We start from the raw sequence: 22,031 nt of genomic DNA, 5'->3' as shown, positions 1-22,031 counted from the left end.
TACACCATGATCTACCAGTAACATCGAGATAATGCCATACCATTTATCACAGATTAACAATTTATACATGCACTATGTGTTGACTTGTTTACTTAGGATATGCACCATTAATAATCTATGCATGAATTATGTGTTCGTAGCCCTACTGTTTCGGCCCAGCTAATCCTTGATCATGCAGCCCACTACTCACATCCAATCGAATACTCGGCCCAAGTGCACTCCTATTAATGGGCTGCACAGTTCAATCAATTGCACAACAGGCCCGCAACTCAACTAAACCTCGCCGTCCATCCGACCAGGCTCATTTCAGTTCCGTGTATGTTATTGTATCTGGGCTCGATGGCCAGCCCATCTTCGGTTTATGATTAAAGAAATTATTCATTCAAATGCAACCCACCCGGTTCCCATTCCGCCCATTTATTGTGGCTGTTGTGCGGCACAACATATATACCCAGAACTGAGCATGAACTAATTAAATCAGCTAATGGCCGACACTCTAGATATCGTCACACGTGGGCCTGATGTCACAAATTGACATGTTAATGAGTAAGTCACTGAACAATGGTAAAGCCTGATGCTTCTCCTGATCATGGCCGGCAAGTACTATACTTGTATGTTCTTGATTGGGCCAATCTCTATTTAGTGGACTGCATTCATTGAAGGTTTCTAAACACTTATTCTACCAGCCCACTACCCATGCACATGTGTTATTGTCGGTTCATTGATACAAATCTACCCTCCCCACAAAGCAAATTATAATAACAGACAATATCATTACATAACCATTACATCACCTAAAGTTATCAAATCTCAATATGATTTATCATGGCAGGCACGTGGTTAATGTAGTCCAAATTCCTCATGTCTGTAAGAATATCAAAGTCTTCTAAACCATGCCAAATCATATAAGAATCATACATAGCACAATCATCAGCGATAATTAATGCATTTTCAAGACTGTGTCCTTTAAGTCTCAATCAACATCGTTAATCTACACATGTGCAACCCTAATGAATTTCATCATACATAACTTATACTAGCATGAACCCTAATCCATCTATTCATCACTTACAAGTAATCACATGTATTCACCCCCTGACACAGATCACATATTCTGCTATATACGATCACAAGAGCTACCCAGAACCACATCACATAATCCGAACCACATAGCTTTCATTTGTAATAACTCAGTACAACACAAACAACCAGTTTAAACTTTTATAAGAACCACGGATTAAAGGCACAATACTAACCGGAAGCCAGTTGAGATAGAGTATCGAAAAGGGGGGGGGTCGTCTTCGTCTGCCGCACACAAGTGGGAGAAGATAGGGTTTGCTAAATGTGATATAAAGATTTGCAAGGGGAGTTTACGTCCAAATCCTAGTGCATAAATAATATGCCAACAACTAAACAAATGGGCCAATCCTTGTTGCATGATTTGGGCCGAAATAACCAGGACACACAAACGGACTAGTTGGGCTCTAAAGGTTGTTCATTTAGAAACTTCATGTGGACCGATATTGTGAAATTGTAAGGTTTAGTTACAATGCCCAAAATATACGAGGCCCAACCAAATCCAATACGTTATTTGACCGCGTAATCGAACATTTAATTTTAACGACGTTATAATGGAATAATAGTGAGAATTACCTCAAAAGTTCGGATTGTCACATACCAACTCTTTAATGTAACATTTTTTTTTAATTTCCAGCAATGCCTAAACGACTAAAGACTGACTCCGTATACAATTACATTGATAAAGAAAACACTCCGGATGGTAAGTTTTTTAAAGTCTTCCATTTTTTTCCTACTCATTTATAAAAAAACAATAACTTTAACATTAGCTAGCACATCACAATTACTTTAACAACTATTTGAAAATATATATTTTTTTTATTCGCAGTTCACCGTAATGGGAACACATCCACCGGCATTGTTAACGGTATAACACTAATTATTTCATTGTCCATTTCCATTCTTTTACACCTACTTAGTTAGTTAGCTATTATGCTAGAATCGTTTATTAGCTCTTACATTTTTTTATTTATATCTCTTCAAAGTTTGACGAGGCAGAAGACCTTTATCAAGCTTAACCAATGGTATTATTTTATCTATATATTTTTTTAACAAAATGATAATTATCCTTTCTTTATCTACAACTAACTATTTTGACTTCTTTTGGTTTGTTGATTATAATTTTTGTTAATATGTATACCATTTTCTTTTAGTTGTCCTTCCAATTGTTACTCAAGACGAGGCATCTCATAGAAGGAAATTAAGGAAGTTATACTTGGATAATAAGAGATCAAATGGAGGAACTACATCATCATCCACCAAAATTAATTGTACTTCCAGTTCTTGTGTCACAACAACCACACGCACATCATCTTTGAATTATAATTATCAAGGGCTATCATCCGGAAACACAAGTTGGTAAGCAAACCACGTATTTCGTCTCCTATACCAATGATCGATTTGACCACAGAGGAAACCGTACAACGAGATCCTTATAGAGGTGTTTCTACAGGTTAGGTTTGATTATAAGTAATTATACATAATGTAAAAAAATCAACTCATTAATATGTATATCTTATTATTTTAATGGATGTTGTTTGTATTTTTTAACAGATTATTTCGATCATGGTGATCAAGTTATTACTTGTGAAGTTTGTTATGCAAAGTTATGGGATGCAGAGAAAGGAAGCGGAAGAAAAGAGGGTGGCAAAATATGTCATATGTTATGTTGTGGTTATGCCAAAGTTGTGTTACCTGATTATAAATCTGCGACACCTTATTATAAAAGTATATTCATGTCCAATGACAATGAAAGCATGCACTTTTTGAAAAACATTCGACGTTACAATTCTATGTTCGCGTTTACATCAATGGGTGGTAAGGTTGACCAGACAGTTAATACTGGTAATGCTCCTTTTTGCTACAGAATTAGTGGTGAAAATTATCATTCTATCGGTAGTCTTGTGCCAGAAAACGGAGGGAAACCTAAATTTTGTCAGTTATACATATACGATACTAAAAATGAGTTGGCAAACAGGCAATCAGTTTTTAGGTACAATGCATGAACTAATTTTTTTTAATAACATTTACTTTAAGTATATATTTACTTAACAATTCAATTTTTTGAGACAGGTCTTCAGACAATCCTTCCTCATCAACCTCTTCAGACGAAACTGATAATAAGCTGATACAACAGATCAAAGCAATGTTGGATGCCAACAATGTGCTTGTGAAAATTTATAGGATGGTTAGAGATTGCTTCCAACAGAATCCTAATACCACTTTAAAGCTTCGCCTTATTGGGAAAAGAGAACAAGATGGTCGGACTTATAACTTACCTACTTCCTCCGAGGTTGCTGCTCTTATTGTTGGAGATATTGATAACGCTCTTGAGAATAGAGATATTGTTGTCGAGACACAAACAGGGTCATTAAAAAGAATAAGTGAGTTGCATCCTTCCTATCTTGCACTTCAGTATCCTATTTTGTTCCCATATGGAGACGACGGTTACAGAATTGACATACCACATAGGGGTGTCATTGATCTTACTAACAAGAAACGTCCGAATTGTACAATGAGAGAGTTTTTCGCGTATCGTGTACAAGATCGTAGTAACCAGTTTTCATTGATTCTAAATTCTCGACGGTTATTCCAACAGTTCTTGGTTGATGCTTATACGATGATTGAGAGCGAGCGACTTAACTTTATAAGATTTCAGCAACAAGATCTCAGGTCTGATACATATGAGAATATCCGAAAACTAAGATATAACGGCCAACAAGATTTGTCTAAGGTTGGAAAACGTATTTTCCTTCCATCTTCCTTTACAGGCGGGTCACGATATATGATGCAAAACTATCTTGACGCTATGGCCATTTGTAAATGGTATGGTTATCCAGACTTTTTTATAACCATTACCTGCAATCCCAAGTGGCCGGAGGTTCAAAGGTTTCTTAAAGACACAAATCTTAATCCGGAGGATAGGCCTGATATTTTATCGCGAATCTTTAAAATAAAGCTGGATGCAATTTGTAAAGATTTGAAAGACCGTGATTTGTTTGGAAAAGCTTCAGCTGGTATGTTAATAAATTTACTTTTGAAACATAACCTTAATGATAATTAACAGTTTCTTACGTTTTTTGTAGTTGTTTACACTATTGAGTTTCAGAAGCGAGGATTGCCTCATGCGCATATGTGCTTATTCATGGAGAATGATTACAAACTTCCAACTGTAGACCATGTTGATCAGTTTATTTCTGCAGAAATCCCTGATTTAAACCAAGACCCGGAACTATATACGCTTGTGAAAGACCATATGATTCACGGTCCATGTGGTAATGCTAGAATGAGCTCTCCATGTATGGTTGATAGAAAATGTTCAAAAGGTTTTCCCAAGAAATTTCAAGATCACTCAACCTTGGATTCTAACGGATTTCCCTTATACAGAAGAAGAGATGACGGTTCCTTCGTTTTAAAAAATAAAATTGAGTTAGACAACAGAAGTGTTGTACCTTACAACAAAAAGCTTTTGAAAAGATATCAGGCGCATATAAACGTTGAATGGTGCAACCAAGCGGCGTCAATAAAGTATTTGTTCAAGTATATTAATAAAGGTCCTGATAGAGCAACAGTTGTTGTGGTTCCGAGCAATAATGAAAACGAGCAACCAGAAAATGATGAAATTAAAGAGTATTATGACTGTAGGTATATATCTGCGTGTGAAGCCTCTTGGAGGATTTTTTCGAATGAAGTTAATTATAGGAGTCCTTCTGTTATGCGGCTGATTTTCCATCTTCCTGGACAACAAACAGTTTGTTTCGGTCCTGATGAAGATATTAATCAAGTGCTAAACAAACCATCTGTGAACTCATCAATGTTTTTGTCTTGGATGCAACGTAATCAAGATCCTAACGACCATGTTGCACGTACACTAACATATGTACGGTTTCCGCGTTTTTATGTGTGGAAGCTTGACAAGCGTATATGGGTTCCGAGAATAAAAGGAAAAACAATTGGAAGAATTCATTCCGTTTCTCCTTCTACCGGTGAAGCGTACTATTTAAGAATTCTTCTTAACAAAGTTAAAGGACCAACATCGTTTGATGATATTAAAACAGTTAATGGTCGAGTGTACGATACTTTTAGAGATGCTTGCTATGCGCTTGGTTTGTTGGATGACAACTCGGAGTACATTGAGGCAATCAAAGAAGCAAATATATCAGGTAGTGCAGCTTATATTCGCAATTTATTCGCCACCATGTTACTGTCAAGCACTTTATCTAGACCTGAAGTAGTCTGGGAAAGCACATGGAAGTATATGACAGATGATTTTCTGTACAGATTCTCAAAGTATCATCGTGTTTCAGGTAAAATTATAAATTTCATATTATGTTTTTGTGACAGTTACAAAAAATTTACCATTAAATTTATATGTGGTTCTGATTTTTCACAGGTTTATCAATTCCTAATGAGCAACTAAAGAACTATGTTTTATGCGAAATCGAGAAGTTTTTAACTCGGAATAATTCATCGCTTCGAAGATTTTTATCAATGCCTTACCCGGATACTTCATCTTTAGATAACTTTCGCTGCCGATTGATTAACGAAGAGCTTGCTTACGACAGAACAGAGTTACAAAATGTTTATCAAGGTCAGGTGAATTTTTAACGGATGAACAACGTGCAGTATATGAAGAAATTATGAACGTAGTTCATGGAGACAATGGAGGAGTATTTTTTGTTTACGGTTATGGCGGGACCGATAAAACATTTTTATGGAAAACATTGTCTGCTGCAATTAGGTCAAAAGGTGAGATTGTATTAAACGTTGCATCTAGCGGAATTGCATCATTGCTGTTGGAGGGAGGAAGAACGACTCATTCTAGGTTTCATATACCTTTGAATCTTAATGAGGATTCCGTTTGTCATATTAAACCAGACGATGATGTAGCTAAATTACTACAGCAGACCAAACTCATTATATGGGATGAAGCTCCTATGGTTCATAAACATGCATTTGAGGCTTTGGATAGAACTATGCATGACATTTTCAATATATCTAATCCATCCAGGTCTGATGTTTTATTTGGAGGAAAGGTAATTGTATTTGGTGGTGATTTTAGGCAAATATTACCTGTTGTTCCAAACGGTGGACGACAAGAAATTGTGAATGCCTCATTATGTTCTTCTTATCTATGGAGTAAGTGTAAGTTGTTGACGTTATCTAGTAACATGAGGTTAACTGTTGGAAGACCATCATCTGAAGTTGAAGAGATTAGTAATTTTGCAAAATGGTTGTTGGACGTTGGTGAGGGAAATGTTGGTGGTTCCAATGATGGTGAAGCAATAATTGAAATACCACCTGAGCTTTTAATTGACAGCATATCTGATCCAATTTCTAGCCTGATTGATTTTGTTTATCCGTCAATCTTGGAGAACTACAATGATCGTAATTACTTTAGTACCAGAGCTATACTTGCGCCTAAGAATGAGGTTGTTCACGAGATTAATGACAGATTGTTGGCAGTTTTCCCTGGTGAAGAAAAAGAGTATCTTAGTTCTGACAGTCTATGCCCTACTGAAGATGGCAATGTTGATCAGCAAAAAATATACTCCCCCGACGTGCTCAATGGTCTTAAAGTGTCTGGTTTACCAAATCATAGGTTAGTGCTTAAAGTTGGTGTTCCAGTAATGTTGTTGCGAAATATTGACCAACGAAATGGTTTGTGTAACGGTACAAGGTTAAAGGTTACAAAACTTTACAGCCGTGTTATTGAAGCTGAGATAATTTCAGGTGGAAATATTGGTTCTCGGACATTCATACCTAGAATGAATTTGGTACCTTCGGACAGAAAGATTCCTTTTGCATTTCAAAGGAGGCAATTTCCAATAACTGTATGTTTTGCGATGACGATTAACAAAAGCCAGGGTCAGTCGCTATCTAAGGTTGGGTTGTACCTAAGACAACCAGTTTTCACACATGGTCAATTGTACGTAGCTTTATCCAGGGTTACAAGACGAGATGGAATCAAGTTACTAATACTTGACAATGATGGCAGGCCTACAAATAAAACAACCAATGTTGTATATAAAGAGATATTCAATGGATTGTGAGGTTTTTATGTTTATCATTTTTTTATCTTACTTCACGTTCTTTGTATCATTTTTTATTATATTCGAAGAAACATTAACGAAGTATTTACGCATTAAAGTATATTCAACAGAATTAGGCTTTCTATACGTGTGCAAAATTGTACTGACTATGTTAATATAGTAACGACTAATTACTTTCTTAATCGATTAACGATTAATAAGCTATATGTTATCATTAATTATTTTTTCCATTATAAAATATAGCATCTTAAATAAAACAAACTATTTTCAAACAAATTATAAAAGATAAAAGTTTGTATTATTATGTTTAATCTTACGCAATTTTTTTAAATTTAAAAAATATACTTTATATGGAGATTTTACAATCACATACAATTAGTTACAATTATTTATGTATTTAAGTGAATGTCTAATTTTAAGTTATAATTATGTACATCATATTACAAAATCTCTTACTTAAAAATTTATAGTTTATATGTAAATTTGGAAATTTGTCAATCACATAAAATTGGTTACACTTATTTATATAATTGTATTAAAAAAATCGAAATTAAAGTTAACATTAGGTAGATCATTTCCTACTTAAATGGTTCTGAATGATTCATTTATCTAATTTTGGATACAATATTTTCATTTATTTTATTATTTAATGAATTTAATGTATTAATAGATTATATCTTATATATCATATTCTTAAAATAAAATATCCTCATTAATTGTATAGTTTACCTTCCAATGCAATTATAAATAAAGCACATTTAGGTTGGTCAGATTATTTGTGTTGAGAGTAAAGGTATTTATCTCCAATTCGGATTTTCTTTTTTGTTATGTATCTTTCATTATGTTATTTTTATAATTTGCCATTAATCTTCACACGATTCAGTTTTGCTATATTATATGTTTTGTATATCATTCATGCAACTTGGTTGCTTACTTCACAAAATCGAGTACATAATTCTCATCAATTGTTTCTTATGAAATATTTTGTAGGATGGAACGTCTTGAATTTGAAATGTTTGCTAACGAAATCCTATCAAGGCTACCAACAAAGTGTGTTGCTCGATTAAGATGTGTTTCCAAACAATGGCGATACGAATTGTCGTCACATTTGTTTGCGATTATTCACTATCGTCGTACCACTAAAAATGAAGATCGTAAACTTATAACGCTGACCAAGTCATCAATTGATCTTCATAACTTGATTGGTGGAAAGGTGGACATTTCTTCAAGGAAGATTATTTTGTTCCCCGTTGACACCTGTCTTTCAAATCTAACAATTCTTGCTTCTGAATATGGTCTTTTACTGATCTCCATCCATTGGTTACCGAACGAATTGATTCTTTGGAATCCAACAAGTAACCAATTTTTGAATTTGTGTGATAAGAAACCTAAAAATTTTTTTGATTTAAGGGAAGATGCAGTTGGGATTTATATGGATTCATCTAACGATCTAAAAATATTACTTCTCCAACGTCGTAAGGATGATGTTATACCGCGTGTGTATTCTCGGAACACATGTGAATGGGAAACTTTAACTTTCTTGAAAGGAGCTGATTACGCTTCAAGTTTATATTGGTGGTCTTCCGGAACTTTATGCAATAATGTTTTATATTTTCCATCTCCACACTATTGGACGCCTGCTAAAAGTTATACGATTGCTTTTGATGTGGAATCTGAAACTTTCTCAAAGGTTTCCATTCCCCAATCTACTGATGTTATTGGTCGCCAAACCAGTTTTCTCAAAATCCGCAACACACTTCATATGTTTATTGTTGTAGAGACCCCTCAAACAAACATGAAGCTATATAAATTTGAAGATGAACTATGGTCAGAAGTGGCGTCTTTTACAAACGTAAAGTTATTTTACTCATTGGATTCATGGCGTAAGAAATTTGCTGAGAACAAAGGTGACACTTGGTCTGTTAATATCGATCGGTGTGGTATTTTTGAGATACAATTTGGACTGAAAGATTTTCAATACTTTCACGATGCTGAGACCTTTCAAGGACTATACAATGTAGCATCGTATGAAGAGACCGTTTTCTCACCTATTTAGAATTTATAAGTTTATGTTACTGATATTATTTTGATTTACTATCGATATTCACACTTTATTAAAGTTTCGTATTTCCAATTTCCAAATCATTATAAAATAAAAGATTTAATTATTTAGTCATTTGATAATTTTACAATAATACTAATTGTCAATTACAAGGTTACCAGTCGTTCACTTTTTGATCGTATTATTGAATCAATATTTATTTCTGGTAATAATATTGGGACAAGAACATTTATTCCAAGGATCCATCTTTCTCCTTCTGACAAACGAATTACTTTCGAATTATATAAAGTAACCGATTCACATATAAACAACAACAACTTATTATGTTAATATATATACATACACATTATTAATCAACAAACTTTTATAGATGATACCAACGTTACTTACATTCCAAAATATGGTTTTTTGTTTCATGATATAAAACTAATTGTCTTTAAGGTTAACCACTTATTACATGTCCATAACAAAAGTAAACATAACATCATAACCACTGATTACATGTCCAAAATAAAAGTAAACATAACATAAGTAGCATAATATAGTCCTGATTTCGAGTACGCAAAAACCTTCTTCATTAGCTTATAAATTTACCTTTCAACCTGTAGTAACTTCATCCACGTCTGATAAGATCAGCAGATTTCCTGTGCTTACGAATTTGAAATGCATTGTGTCACCCAGACGAAGCCCATTCTCTTTCATGAACATTGGCCAACCTTCGATTGCATACCTCACATCATCTCCATTCTTTTGACGCCTAACATTCATATCGATTGTTTTTCCCTTCATGTTCCTCACTTTTAACACATGCACTTTGTTTTTTAATCCGCCAATTCTTACAACATTAGCAGGCAATCTCTGCATGAATATGATAATTAACAATTAAACCAGCCTTATGAATGTTATAGTCTTACTGTTTATCAATTAGTATTGTAAAAACATACCATTCTGTTACCTCCCTTCTGTGTAAATTCATACTTACCATCTTTATCAACAGAATTCTTCCTTGCAACATGTTTTGGTGCAACATCTAATATCTTCAATTTACTACCAGATATCCTTCTAATGTCTTTTTCCTAATTATTACAGAAACACATAATGTTTAAAATAAAATTTGTATTATATATTTTAATCTGTTTCAGTTAATCATAAATAAATGTTGTTATACGTACCAACCGACTGCGTGTTCTTTTTCCAACGGTTGAAACGGTTTGCATTTCCACTTCTGTTCCGCATATCAGCGCCCTACCGTCGTCTGCCTTACAATATCCCTCAATATGTTTTCCTTTTTTGTTAACCTGTTTACACAACTTCTTATTTTAGACATCAATAACCAAGAAGTAAAAAATAAATATGGCTATACATATTAAAAGTACTACTCATGTATTATTATGATTGAAATTGTTACATCTTCTTTTGGCTGTTGGTTTATCTCTTCTCTCATCACACTCTTTGTTTCCACGTTCGACACTTCTTCTCCACCAACGTTCTTACTCACCTTATCTTTGTTACCACTTTCATTCATCTGTTTATCATACATTGATACTTAGTAAAATCCCAAAAGCTTATTGTAATGTATATTAATCTACATAAATGGATGCTTATTACCTCACACATAAACAGATCAACTGAATCATCGTCTTCACAAAAAGCCTGTCATACAATAACATACGTAAGTAAGTCGGAATTTTTACTAAACTCTTATAATTTAGTATAAAATACTTACAAAGTCAACGTTTTTGTAGTATGTGTCTTTAGGTATTTCCAGCACAGATTCATCATCACTTTCTTCTTTGATGTTCACATCTAACTCAACTCCTCTACGATATATCTTTATCTCAAATGTAGCGTTGTCAGTTTTCGTCAACAACAGTAAATCATCTTCTTCTATTCCAAGATCATGAAATAACTTCGGACAACCTTTTGTAAAAACATAATTATCATTTATTTTTTCCGTCTCAACTTTCAAACTATGACCTGCTGCATTTATGTTGTAACAGTCGTTCACTGGTACGTACGAGTAACATTTTGTGACATAACTTTCTGGAAGCACCTGAAAAGTAATGTAACATTTTATTTATATATATTTATGTAAATCATTTATATTTCAAGTATGACAAAAAAAATTCATTAAGAAATAATAGTATACTTACTATTATCTTTAAAATGTTGTAACGATTGAATGTGACAAAAGATTCACCGCATATGTTTTCAACAAAGCAACTGATTTCCATACTTTTGTCCTCCATTATCCTTAATCGCAATATTGCAATATTGTCCTTTTTGTCAATTCAAGATCCCTTACTACATTACTCCACCCGTCGGTTATAATGGATTCACCACTTACACTTCTTAGAGAAACTGGCCAACTTCTACGACTTTCATGATTTATCATTACTTTTCTCCTTTGCCAATATTCTCCATATACATTCTTAACAAAATGAATTGGCAGCACCTGCGGTTAAATTTAGGTTTTACATAATTTTTAATACAAGTTATATATATTATTTTGTAAGCTTTATACATACAAGTTTTAACGAGGATGGCTCTTCTAAGATTGCAATGCATGAGGGACTCATTTTTTAAACCTGCATAATACCAACATATGGTATAAACATTTAGTGTTTAACTTCAATCGATACATATATGTTCATATCAATAAGAAAATAACATTTTAAACAGATTTTGACACATTTTGCTGATACAATGACTATATACAACATACATATAAACAACACTAAAGCAACTTTTATCTGATAATTATATTTATCAAGAATATTACAAATAATTAAATGTGTCAATTATTTTTTGCCAAAAATTATCCTTTTATAGTGTTTAATATGAGTTAAATATAATCTTACTTTGAATACAATTCAACAAACAAAATTCTTGATCATAAATGTAAAATGATAATCATATCTATTCAATCATCCCAATCACACTATTAACTAACAATTTTTGTTCATAACAATATGATCACAATCTATCAACCAAATCAAAGTATTAACCGAAATTATATACACTCAAACACATGCAATACATATACTCCTTCATAAATACATATAACTTTCAGAAGTTTCAATTTAACAAAAACCTAACTCTGATTTCACGTCTAATTCTTCAGTAATCGTTGGAAATAAACACAATTCGTGAGTTTTTTGTAATACGGATGATAAATTTACTTGGTAAATCAAAGTAACAATCTTATTTCAACTGATCGGAGATGAAGTCGGAAGTTACCTTTACTAATTCTTTGAACCGCCGTTGATGTTTCTTGAAGATTGTGAAGAAGGTAAGCTGTTTTTGCAGAACTTGATATGATATATTTGTAATGATGATTTTTTACTTAAATGTTATTCTTATTTGTATTTTCCGTAAATATTTAATAAAATAACATTCAATTGGACGGTAATTTTTGGTAACAAATATTTACTTTTATATGTTTTACTCAAACTATTTAAATAGATATTGTTTTGTTTATTTTAGGATATAAATTTTTTATTAGATGTTTAATATTTTTACAGGTAAATGTAAATCTATTTATAAGTATAGTAATGTACAACTGATTGTTTTTTCAATTGGTCTAAAATGTATTCGAAGTTATTTGTTACGAAACTCCAGCAACCATAAGTGTTAGAGTAACATATTTTAAATTTATATTGAACATCCGAAAATCATATTTCTTACATACACATCATCGATCCCCTTTTTTTACATTTGTAGTACGATGAATTTGTTTTTTTTTTCTATATTTTAAATTCAAATTGATATGATAACAACGTTCATTGTTTTGAAAAAGTAAGAAACATATCATTGTTCAACACCGCAATATTCATGTGTATTATCAATAGGCATCATTGATCATAATATTCTGTGGTACTAACTTTACGTTTATGTAAATTAAAATACATCATAATATTCGAACGAACCTGTAATAAAGAATTTACGTTTCAAAGTATAATTTATTTGTTGTTTAGCCACCCGTGTATTACACGGGTACTTAGACTAGTATTATTACTATATATTATTATTATTATTATTATTACTATATATTAATAAACGATTACTATATATTACTATATATTACTATACTAGCTTACAACCCCGTGTATTACACGGGTTGAATGACGAAAACTGTGAATTATAAACTTGTATATAATCCTTATTAATGAAATGACTTATTTAGATAAATTAGTAAAACAAAAGAACATTTATATTTCCGTTAATTGTACATGTGATTTGATACTTTATTAGTAATTATTGTTTATATCCAAATAATATATTTCATCTTAACAAATATATATGTTTAGGGTAAAATGAAAACTTCTATGAGTTGTGAGAACTTAGAGAACTCAACCTTACAAAAGGATTTTGAATTTTTTTTACAGAGGGTGTGAATGAGCGGTTAGAGACTCAGTACGTTAAACTTTTTGATTTTGGATTCAAGTGGTTAAAACCATTAAAACATAGGGACTCAAAAATTAATTTACTATTAATTAAATTTGAAATTATACGTTTGATCTCTAACTATATTAAATAATATTATACTTATTATATTATTTGATACATGAGTTGTGAGAACTTAGAGAACTCAACCTTACAAAAGGTTTTTTGAATTTTTTACAGAAGGTGTGAATGAGCGGTTAGAGACTCAGGACGTTAAACTTTTGGATTTTGGATTCAAATGGTTAAAACCATTAAAACATAGGGACTCAAAAATTAATTTATTATTAATTAAATTTGAAATTATACGTTTGATCTCTAACTATATTAAATAATATTATACTTATTATATTATTTGATACATTTATATTTGTTATAGATAATTATTACTTAAATTTGAATTTATACTATTAATTAAATTTAAAATTATACGTTTGATCTCTAACTATATTAAATAATATTATACTTATTATATTATTTGATACATTTATATTTGTTATAGATAATTATTACTTAAATTTGAATTTATACGTTTATCTCTAATTATATTAATTAATGTATAAAAATTAATATGTAATATTATTATCAAAAGGGAGGAGGCACCAGAGAGTGACACGTGTACAAAAAGATTTTCATTTATTAGTATAGGAAGATATTTTACTATATATTAATAAACAAATAGAAATGAATAGTGGTTTTAACATTATAAAAATTAATTGTGCAGACGGTTCGATATAAGCTAATGGGAGTTAAGTTTAAGGAGAGCTATAATGTTCGGAGATTGCTGGAAGCTTGGGGGATTCACTCAACACGAATGGAAGATGATGGAGGCTGATTCAGTTGTTCTTATGTTGTCCTAGATTGTAGTCTAGTTGTCGTTTTGTTTTGACATGGTTTGTTTGTGGTTGTTTGGTTTACTCTCGTGGGGGTTGTCCCATGAGAGAACTAGTGTGGGCATTGCCACGCTACTTGTGCTTTTTTGGTTGTTGATATATAGAATCACCGGGGTAAAACCCTTTACCCAAAAAAAAAAAAAAATAATTTTTATTATTACTATATGTTCATATATATGTATTAATTTCTAACATAATAAGAAATAGTAATCTTCTTTGCTTTTTGTTTTAGTCACAAAACTTTTTTAAACTCTTTTTGTGGTTTTGTTTTATTTTTGTTTTTTGGTTTTCTTTACAAAGTAAATTTTAGAGTTTTTTTTTTTAGTTTTGTAACAACACTTTTATTGTATTATATATTTGCCATAAAAGTTAAACGAGATTAGTTTTTTTTTTGTTTTTTTTAGTTTTTGTTCTATATTTTTTGTGGATTTGTTTATCATTTGCTTACTACTTAGCATGATTTTTCGTGGTCACATTTGGTCCCTCAGGTTTTCTGTTCTTTCGTTCAATTACTATTTAGCACGTTGTTTGATAGTTCACATTTTGTAGGATCGTGTACGGACCCGAGCGAGTCGTTCAGAAGAGCTCTTATCCGTTTCAGAGGCGGAAACTAAGAAACGGACTTGAAAAACAGCTTGTTACACTTAAATTTGCCTTGTATATTGATAATATTCAGTCTACAATCAAACGGCACTTCGGTAGCACCTCGGTACCGGAAAATCAGAGAGATTACAAATGATTTCACCTGAGGGCTATTTATAGAGAAGAGATTCCGCTTGAAAGAGACTATGAACATTTCAAGCGAAATCACTTATGTTCTGATTTTGCTTGAAATTGCTCATAAACCTTTCAAGCGAAATCACTTGCATACATTCAAGCGAAATCAGTTCAAATAAGCCCTAAATCAACCTATTTTCTCGTACAACATGCCCTGATCTAACAATTCTAATACTAGACTCGATACAAGACGAAGTCGACAGACATATGCACCAACACATTTAGTCCCTCGGTTTTTTTTACTTCATCGGCTTTCTAATATGTGTCTGTATAAATTCGAATTCGTCTACTTTTTACGTCACATGGTGTTAAAAAATTGTGTTTATTTTACCTTTTTTCCTGGTTTTGATCATCGTTGGGTTGTTACTTAGCACGTTTTACACCCCCTGCAACACTGGGAGCATAAGACTAGTTACTATATATTATTACTATATATTACTATTACTATATATTATTACTATATATTACTATATATTACTTTACTATATATTAATAAATGAATGGAAATGAATAGTGATTTTAATATTATAATAATATATAGTTTTTTAATACTCTTATTATTTTAATATTATAATAATAGTTATTTTTTTATTTTTAATTTTAATCCTTTTTTTAATATCATGGATCGGGATAAGCTTGGTGTCAACCGGTATCGAACCAGTACTGGTATCGAAAATACCGGGACGGTCCTGTTCAGTATCAGCACATGAAGGTAAAATCCGGCACTAATACAGAAAACGCCAAAAGTTGGTGCTGAATTGATATTGGAAATCTTTTGGTTCGGGAAATTCAGTGCTGCTACCCGGTACCATTTGCTCATCCCTGATCACGGTTAATGTACGAACAACGGTATCGTATAACTTTTTTTCTTGATTTTCTTCAACTTTTGATTTTTTTCTTTTTTTAGTTTCAGGGGTAGGGATGAGATCGGTGCCAACCGATACAAAATCGGTACTGATACCGAAAATACCGGTTACGGTACCGATATATGAAGGTAAAAAACGGTAATGAAGCGGTACCAGGAACGCCAAAAGTCGGTACCTAATTGGTACTTAAGATATTTGGTTCGGTAAATTTGGCACCGGTACCCAGAACAATTTGCTCATCTCTAACCACGGGTTTCATACGAATAACATCGTTACCATACAATTTTTTTAGTTGATTTTGTTTTGGTTATCTTTTAGTGTTTTTTTTCTACATTTTATTTTTAGGGGTAACTTTGTAGAATAGTAACCAAGTTTTAAAAGTGTTCCAATTAGGTCACTCAAGTTTCAAAAGTGTTTCAATTAGGTCACTCAACATTCATTTTTCATTAAAATTAAGGGTCTTTTCATCCATTTCATAAGTAACCATGATGATGTGGATTTTTGTTTCTTTTTTCCCTTTTATTTGATGCTAACTTTGAGTGATAACGTGAATTGTAACTTGTTTTTTTAATTTTTAATGTAATTAAAGTGTTTTTATTTTTAATAAATATAATTTCATATATTAGAATAATCCGATCCCAACATTTTATCCTTCATTTTTTTCTTGACCTATAGTAAGGGGGTGTTTGGGGTTGAGTTTTGAAAATAGATTATGCGTTTTGAATAATCAGAATCAGATAATTAGCTGTAACAAAACGTGCTGCAGAAAGATAGTGTTTGGATTTGATTATGTTGTTTGATATCACAATAATCAGATAATCAACATTGCTTGGATTTGATTATGTTGTTTGATATCACAATAATCAGATAATCAACTATTTGAGTGTTTGGCAAGTATATATATTTTAAAAAAATAAATAAGCGAAAACGTAAAAAATCAGTTTTTGGATTATCACGTTTTCCTGCAGCAAGGGGTGACCTACTTATGGATTATCACGTTTTGAACTCTACAAAACGTAAAAAATCACTTTTTATTAATTTTTTACCAAACACTCAAAATAGATTTTTTGCGATTTCAAAACACAATAATCAAATAATCAGGTTGAAAACGCAATCCCAAACACCCCCTTAAAAAGGACATGAGTTGATTTGAATGTTATCTAATTGGGACAAAAATGATCCGAATGACCTAATTAGAACACTTTTGAAACTTGGTTACTATTCTGTGACATATTCCCTTTTTTATTCTTGTTTCAGCACTTCCGTTCGCAACAAGCTAATAGTAATTTAAAAACACACATAAACACAAACTAAAATTTCTTTAAACCTAGTTTTTATAATTTTCGATGGGTTGCTTGCTATATTATCCTATCAAGACTCCTTGGGTGTTTGCCACTCCACTCCTAAATCGACGATGGATAAGAAGAAGAAGAAGACTCCAAGAGATCATCTCCATGTAAGCAAACAAGACTCCGAGCGAGTGAGCAACCTGAGCGTCCCTCCCCAAGCAGCAGAAGCCCTCCACAGCTTCTACGAAGACTTCACCCTGAGAGGCATCCGGGTTGACCGATTCCAACCGGGTGGTTCCATCTCATGCTCTTTCACAGTCCCCCCTCGTCTCACCGTAAGTTCTCTCTGTCTGTCTGTCTCTCAACTGAGTATTTCCAGATCTCAAAGTATTAATGAAATGATCAGGATAGAAATGGGAATCTGGCGGTGGGTGCGATTGCGAATTTGGTGGATGAGATTGGGGCGACGATGGTGTATGAAAAAGACGTCCCCATGAATGTTTCTGTTGATATGTCTATTTCTTATCTCTCTACGGTCAATCTCAATGTATGTATCTATGTTTTTATCATTACTTGCAAATTTTCATCTGCTGCTTTCCCCAAATAGAGCTTCAATTTTTGGCTGAGGTTGAAAGTTTAGGTATTATTATTATTATTTTTAGCCAGGTAGGAGGAGCTTTCTGTTTTTAGATATTAGAATTTTGCCAAACAAATTAAATACCTAGTGGGTCGAAATGTAAAATCCCGGTTCGATTTTGGTTTTGCCTAAAACCGAAAAAACTAAACCAATTGGGAAAGTCGAAAACCAAAAGCTTTTAAAAAAACATATGGATATGTGGACTATATTTTTTTTTTTTTGTTTGTGAATGTTATGTAATTTATTTGAATTTAAGAAATGGTGTAGGCTAAAAAATTTACACCCAAATATGTTACAATCAATTGTGGATCATTAATTAACAAAATATAGTTTAGGCACAAATTTTTAAGTTTCCTGCTCGAATTCTTCATTATTTCGGCCCAAAACCAAACGGTTTTAAAAAACTTAAAACACAGATTTTCGGTTTTTGGATTCGTTTGAGCCCTGCAGCCAACTATATATATAACAAGAGTAGGTAGGCATGTTAAAAGAGCGCGAGCTCAGGCTCATTTAAGTTGGGTTCATTTGGAGATTATAACAAGCCAATTACACCCGTATATACCTAAGAGGACTTGAAAATTTGAGATGTATACCCTGGGGGCCGTTGAGTCATGGGTGTTACAACAATGATGATGTTATACATATGTCACGGGGGGTTCTTTGTTTATGTTTGTTGGCAGGACGAGTTGGAGATTAGCGCAAAGCTTCTTGGCGGGAAAGGGGCTGTTAAAGGAACTCTTGTTGTTTTGAAAAACAAGTTAACCGGAGAGGTTATCGCAGAAGGACGACATTCGTTGTTTTCCATAACACGAAGCAAAATCTGACTGGTAAGATGAGCCTGAAGCAAAGAGTTTGCTGCTGTGTGTATAGAAGAATACTTGATGATGTATGTATGTCCACTTTGGATATAGATATGAATGTTTCTGTGGATAAGGTTGTAGTATGTATGTATGTATGTTTATATTCCTGAAGCATGGCCACATATGAATGAGAACCGCTTTGAGAAAATTGTTAAGAGAGAGAGAGAGGTTGAAGTTGTGCGATATTTGGTAACCATAGCTATAAGTGTGTGGGACGGGTTCTTATTTATGTTGGTACTAAATTAATTAACAAGAGATTCTAAATAAATAAATGGTATGATGGGTTTTTAAACCTTGCTATAAATGTAGGTGATGGATGAGACTTTGATGAAAATTGACCGACCTAGAGTTGGATTTTGGATAACATTGTGTTTAAGTCACTAATTAATGGGGTTGGTTGGTTGGTGGACCCTTGGCAAAGGCAAAACCTTTAGGAACATCTTTTTTTTTTTTTTTTTGAACGGCCGACAAAAATATTTATTCAATGTAGCAAGGAGCTACCACCAAACATACAGAGTATTCACCATCAAAAAACAAAAAAAAAACAAACAAACCAGATTACATGAATTCTTATCAACCAACCTTAAATCTACACCAATCTTCCCATGTTAAAGACGCCATTTTTGACCGATTTTTTACCCATAAAAACGCCATTGCTTTCACTTCATCTAGGGACTTTGCCAAACTCGGCTCTTTTTGTTTGAAAACCAGCTCGTTTCTTGACTTCCAAATACTCCAAAATGTTACCAAGATGATCGCATACAATGCTTTTATTTTCTTTCTTGGGCCGGCGCTAACCATATGTACCGTGAGAAGATCTTTAATGTCAAAGGCGACAATCGGTGGGATATTACACCAGCTCGCTATGTATAACCATATCGACTGTGCATAGTGGCATGAATTAAACAAGTGCTCACAAGTCTCCTCATAATTACCACACATAACACACAGCCGGTTATTCACCGGGATGTTCCGGTTCGATAGAGCTACCTTCGTCGGCATCCGTTCCATCTCAGCCCTCCATGCCACAATACTAACCTTTTTCGGAACCCAGTTGATCCACTCGAAAACTCTAGCAGGTCTTGTGCGATTAGCCGAACTCAGCACCTTTTTAATACTTGCAACACTAAAACCACCTGAACCATCAATCTTCCATTGCCATTTATCCGATCCAGCCGACATACTTAGCCCGGTAATGAGGCCCAATAACTATTGTAGTTGTGAACTTTCATCATTGCCCAACTCCGAACAAGCCCAATCCCATTGAAAAACCATACTTGACCCGTCAGCCTTCATTCGATCAAACACCATACAATCCTTCCTGTTTTCAGCTTTGTATGTTTTCAGCTTTAGGAACATCTAGATTGGACACAAAATTAAAAGAAATTCGACTTTTAAAAAAATTCTGGATGTTTATAAACAACTAATGAGTGTTCTAAAAGTTAAAATCAAGAATTGAATTGATGGAATTCTTTTGTTAAAGATGACAACTTTTATTTCAAAAAGGGTAATGGATATAAACTGATTCATTATAACAATTAGTAAGTGTTGTGAAAGTTAAAATCAAGAATTGAATGGATGGAATACTTCTGTTAAAGACGACAACTTTTAGTAAAATAAAACTGACCTCAATTATGATTTGAAAGTGAGTTGATCAAATGGTTTTAAATTGTCTAAAATACTTCCACATGTGTTTTTTAGAACAAAAGTTAGGTGTGAGGTTATAAAGCTCATTCCGGTGAATTTGGTTATCACTTTGGGTTGAGAATGGTAATTTTGTGGTATTGAGTTGCCGATATGATGGTTAAATTTTGGAAGTGAAGTTGAAGAGTAAGAGGAAACGAAGCCATACAAATTACACCCATAACTTGCTAAAACTATCGAGTGTTGTGTATGAAAGATTGTATAATTGCTTGCCTTTTCATTGAATCAATATCCCTATAAATACAAATGGCTCTCCACTATTTTGGGAGGAGATAACCACCAAATAAATACAAAGATTTATCTCTAATAATATAAGATATAGATCTATACAAAATATAAACTTGATCTAATCTATTACACCCCCGCAGTCGAAGCAAGAGGAGGCCGAATGCTTAGACTGGACCGAAAATCATCAAAAAGAACCCTTGGAAGACCTTTCGTAAAAATATCAGCTATCTGATAGCGAGACGGAATATGTAGAATTCGTACGGAACCTCGTTGAACCAAATCACGTACAAAATGTATATCTAATTCAATATGTTTGGTACGTTGATGCTGCACTGGGTTCCCGGATAGATAAACAGCACTAATATTGTCACAATATACCACGCTGGCCTTCACAAGAGGTCTGTGTAACTCCAATAATAAATTTCGAATCCAACAAAGCTCAGCAACCACATTAGCAACACCCCGATATTCGGCTTCAGCACTAGACCGAGAAACAACCGCCTGACGTTTAGATGACCAAGATAATAGATTAGTACCCAAATAAACACAATATCCAGAAGTGGAACGCCTGGTGTCAGGACAACCAGCCCAATCAGCATCAGTGTACGCGCGTAAAGAGAGATCAGTATAAGGGCCCAAAGTGAGGCCAAACGATGTGGTGCCCTGAATATAGCGGATGATGCGTTTAAGAGCATTCCAATGATCTACACAAGGAGAATGCATATGCATACAAACCTGCTGAACGACATAGCTAATATCAGGTCTGGTGAAAGTAAGATACTGTAGTGCACCAGCCAGACTGCGATATAATGTAGGATCGTCAAACAATGGGCTCGAAGTAGCACTAAGTTTGGACTTTGTGTCCACAGGAGTAGCAACAGACTTACAAGACGACATACCAGCTCGATCAATAATATCCAAAGCATAAGACTGTTGAGATAAAAACATAGTATGTTTGTGCCGTGTCACATTAATCCCTAAAAAATGACTCAAAGGCCCAAGGTCTTTCATATCAAATTCCGCAGCTAACTGATGTATTAGACGAACTCGTAATGCATCATGAGAAGTCGTAAGGATAATATCGTCAACATAGATAAGTAAATAAGCCATGTCCGAACCATGATGATAAACAAACAACGAGT

The 22,031-nt window shown here is 33.2% G+C and overlaps 3 protein-coding genes across 3 annotated transcripts; 2 read left to right on the top strand and 1 right to left on the bottom strand.

Moving 5' to 3' along the window:
* Positions 1 to 2,469: 2,469 nt before the first annotated feature.
* On the top strand, positions 2,470 to 9,186 carry LOC118481072. Its single transcript, XM_035976177.1, has 7 exons — positions 2,470 to 2,530; positions 2,632 to 3,055; positions 3,151 to 4,094; positions 4,164 to 5,384; positions 5,471 to 5,668; positions 5,728 to 7,126; positions 8,121 to 9,186. Exons 1-7 carry the CDS (start codon positions 2,470 to 2,472, stop codon positions 9,184 to 9,186), a joined length of 5,313 nt encoding a protein of 1,770 aa, XP_035832070.1.
* An 8,336-nt stretch (positions 9,187 to 17,522) lies between these two features.
* Positions 17,523 to 19,105, top strand: LOC110873880. The gene is made up of 3 exons (XM_022122908.2): positions 17,523 to 17,795; positions 17,867 to 18,007; positions 18,778 to 19,105. Exons 1-3 carry the CDS (start codon positions 17,586 to 17,588, stop codon positions 18,919 to 18,921), a joined length of 495 nt encoding a protein of 164 aa, XP_021978600.1. The 5' UTR covers positions 17,523 to 17,585; the 3' UTR covers positions 18,922 to 19,105.
* A 425-nt stretch (positions 19,106 to 19,530) lies between these two features.
* Positions 19,531 to 20,139, bottom strand: LOC110870691. Its single transcript, XM_022119868.1, has one exon. It carries the CDS (start codon positions 20,137 to 20,139, stop codon positions 19,531 to 19,533), a length of 609 nt encoding a protein of 202 aa, XP_021975560.1.
* Positions 20,140 to 22,031: the final 1,892 nt, after the last annotated feature.

This window comes from Helianthus annuus, chromosome 8 (genome assembly GCF_002127325.2).
Source record: "Helianthus annuus cultivar XRQ/B chromosome 8, HanXRQr2.0-SUNRISE, whole genome shotgun sequence".
Classification (NCBI taxonomy): Eukaryota; Viridiplantae; Streptophyta; class Magnoliopsida; order Asterales; family Asteraceae; genus Helianthus; species Helianthus annuus.
This window is presented reverse-complemented; position numbering and strand designations above follow the sequence as displayed.

What these genes read in the sequence shown, in the direction of transcription:
- LOC118481072 (XM_035976177.1), top strand. Translation starts at nt 2,470, where the DNA reads ATGATCGATTTGACCACAGAGGAAACCGTACAACGAGATCCTTATAGA. An exon ending in AAAGTATCATCGTGTTTCAG is followed by an intron (nt 5,385 to 5,470) that starts GTAAAATTATAA and finishes GATTTTTCACAG; the next exon opens with GTTTATCAATTCCTAATGAG. An exon ending in AAAGAGATATTCAATGGATT is followed by an intron (nt 7,127 to 8,120) that starts GTGAGGTTTTTA and finishes AATATTTTGTAG; the next exon opens with GATGGAACGTCTTGAATTTG.
- LOC110873880 (XM_022122908.2), top strand. Translation starts at nt 17,586, where the DNA reads ATGGATAAGAAGAAGAAGAAGACTCCAAGAGATCATCTCCATGTAAGC. An exon ending in CAGTCCCCCCTCGTCTCACC is followed by an intron (nt 17,796 to 17,866) that starts GTAAGTTCTCTC and finishes TGAAATGATCAG; the next exon opens with GATAGAAATGGGAATCTGGC. An exon ending in TCTCTACGGTCAATCTCAAT is followed by an intron (nt 18,008 to 18,777) that starts GTATGTATCTAT and finishes GTTTGTTGGCAG; the next exon opens with GACGAGTTGGAGATTAGCGC.
- LOC110870691 (XM_022119868.1), bottom strand. Translation starts at nt 20,139, where the DNA reads ATGTCGGCTGGATCGGATAAATGGCAATGGAAGATTGATGGTTCAGGT.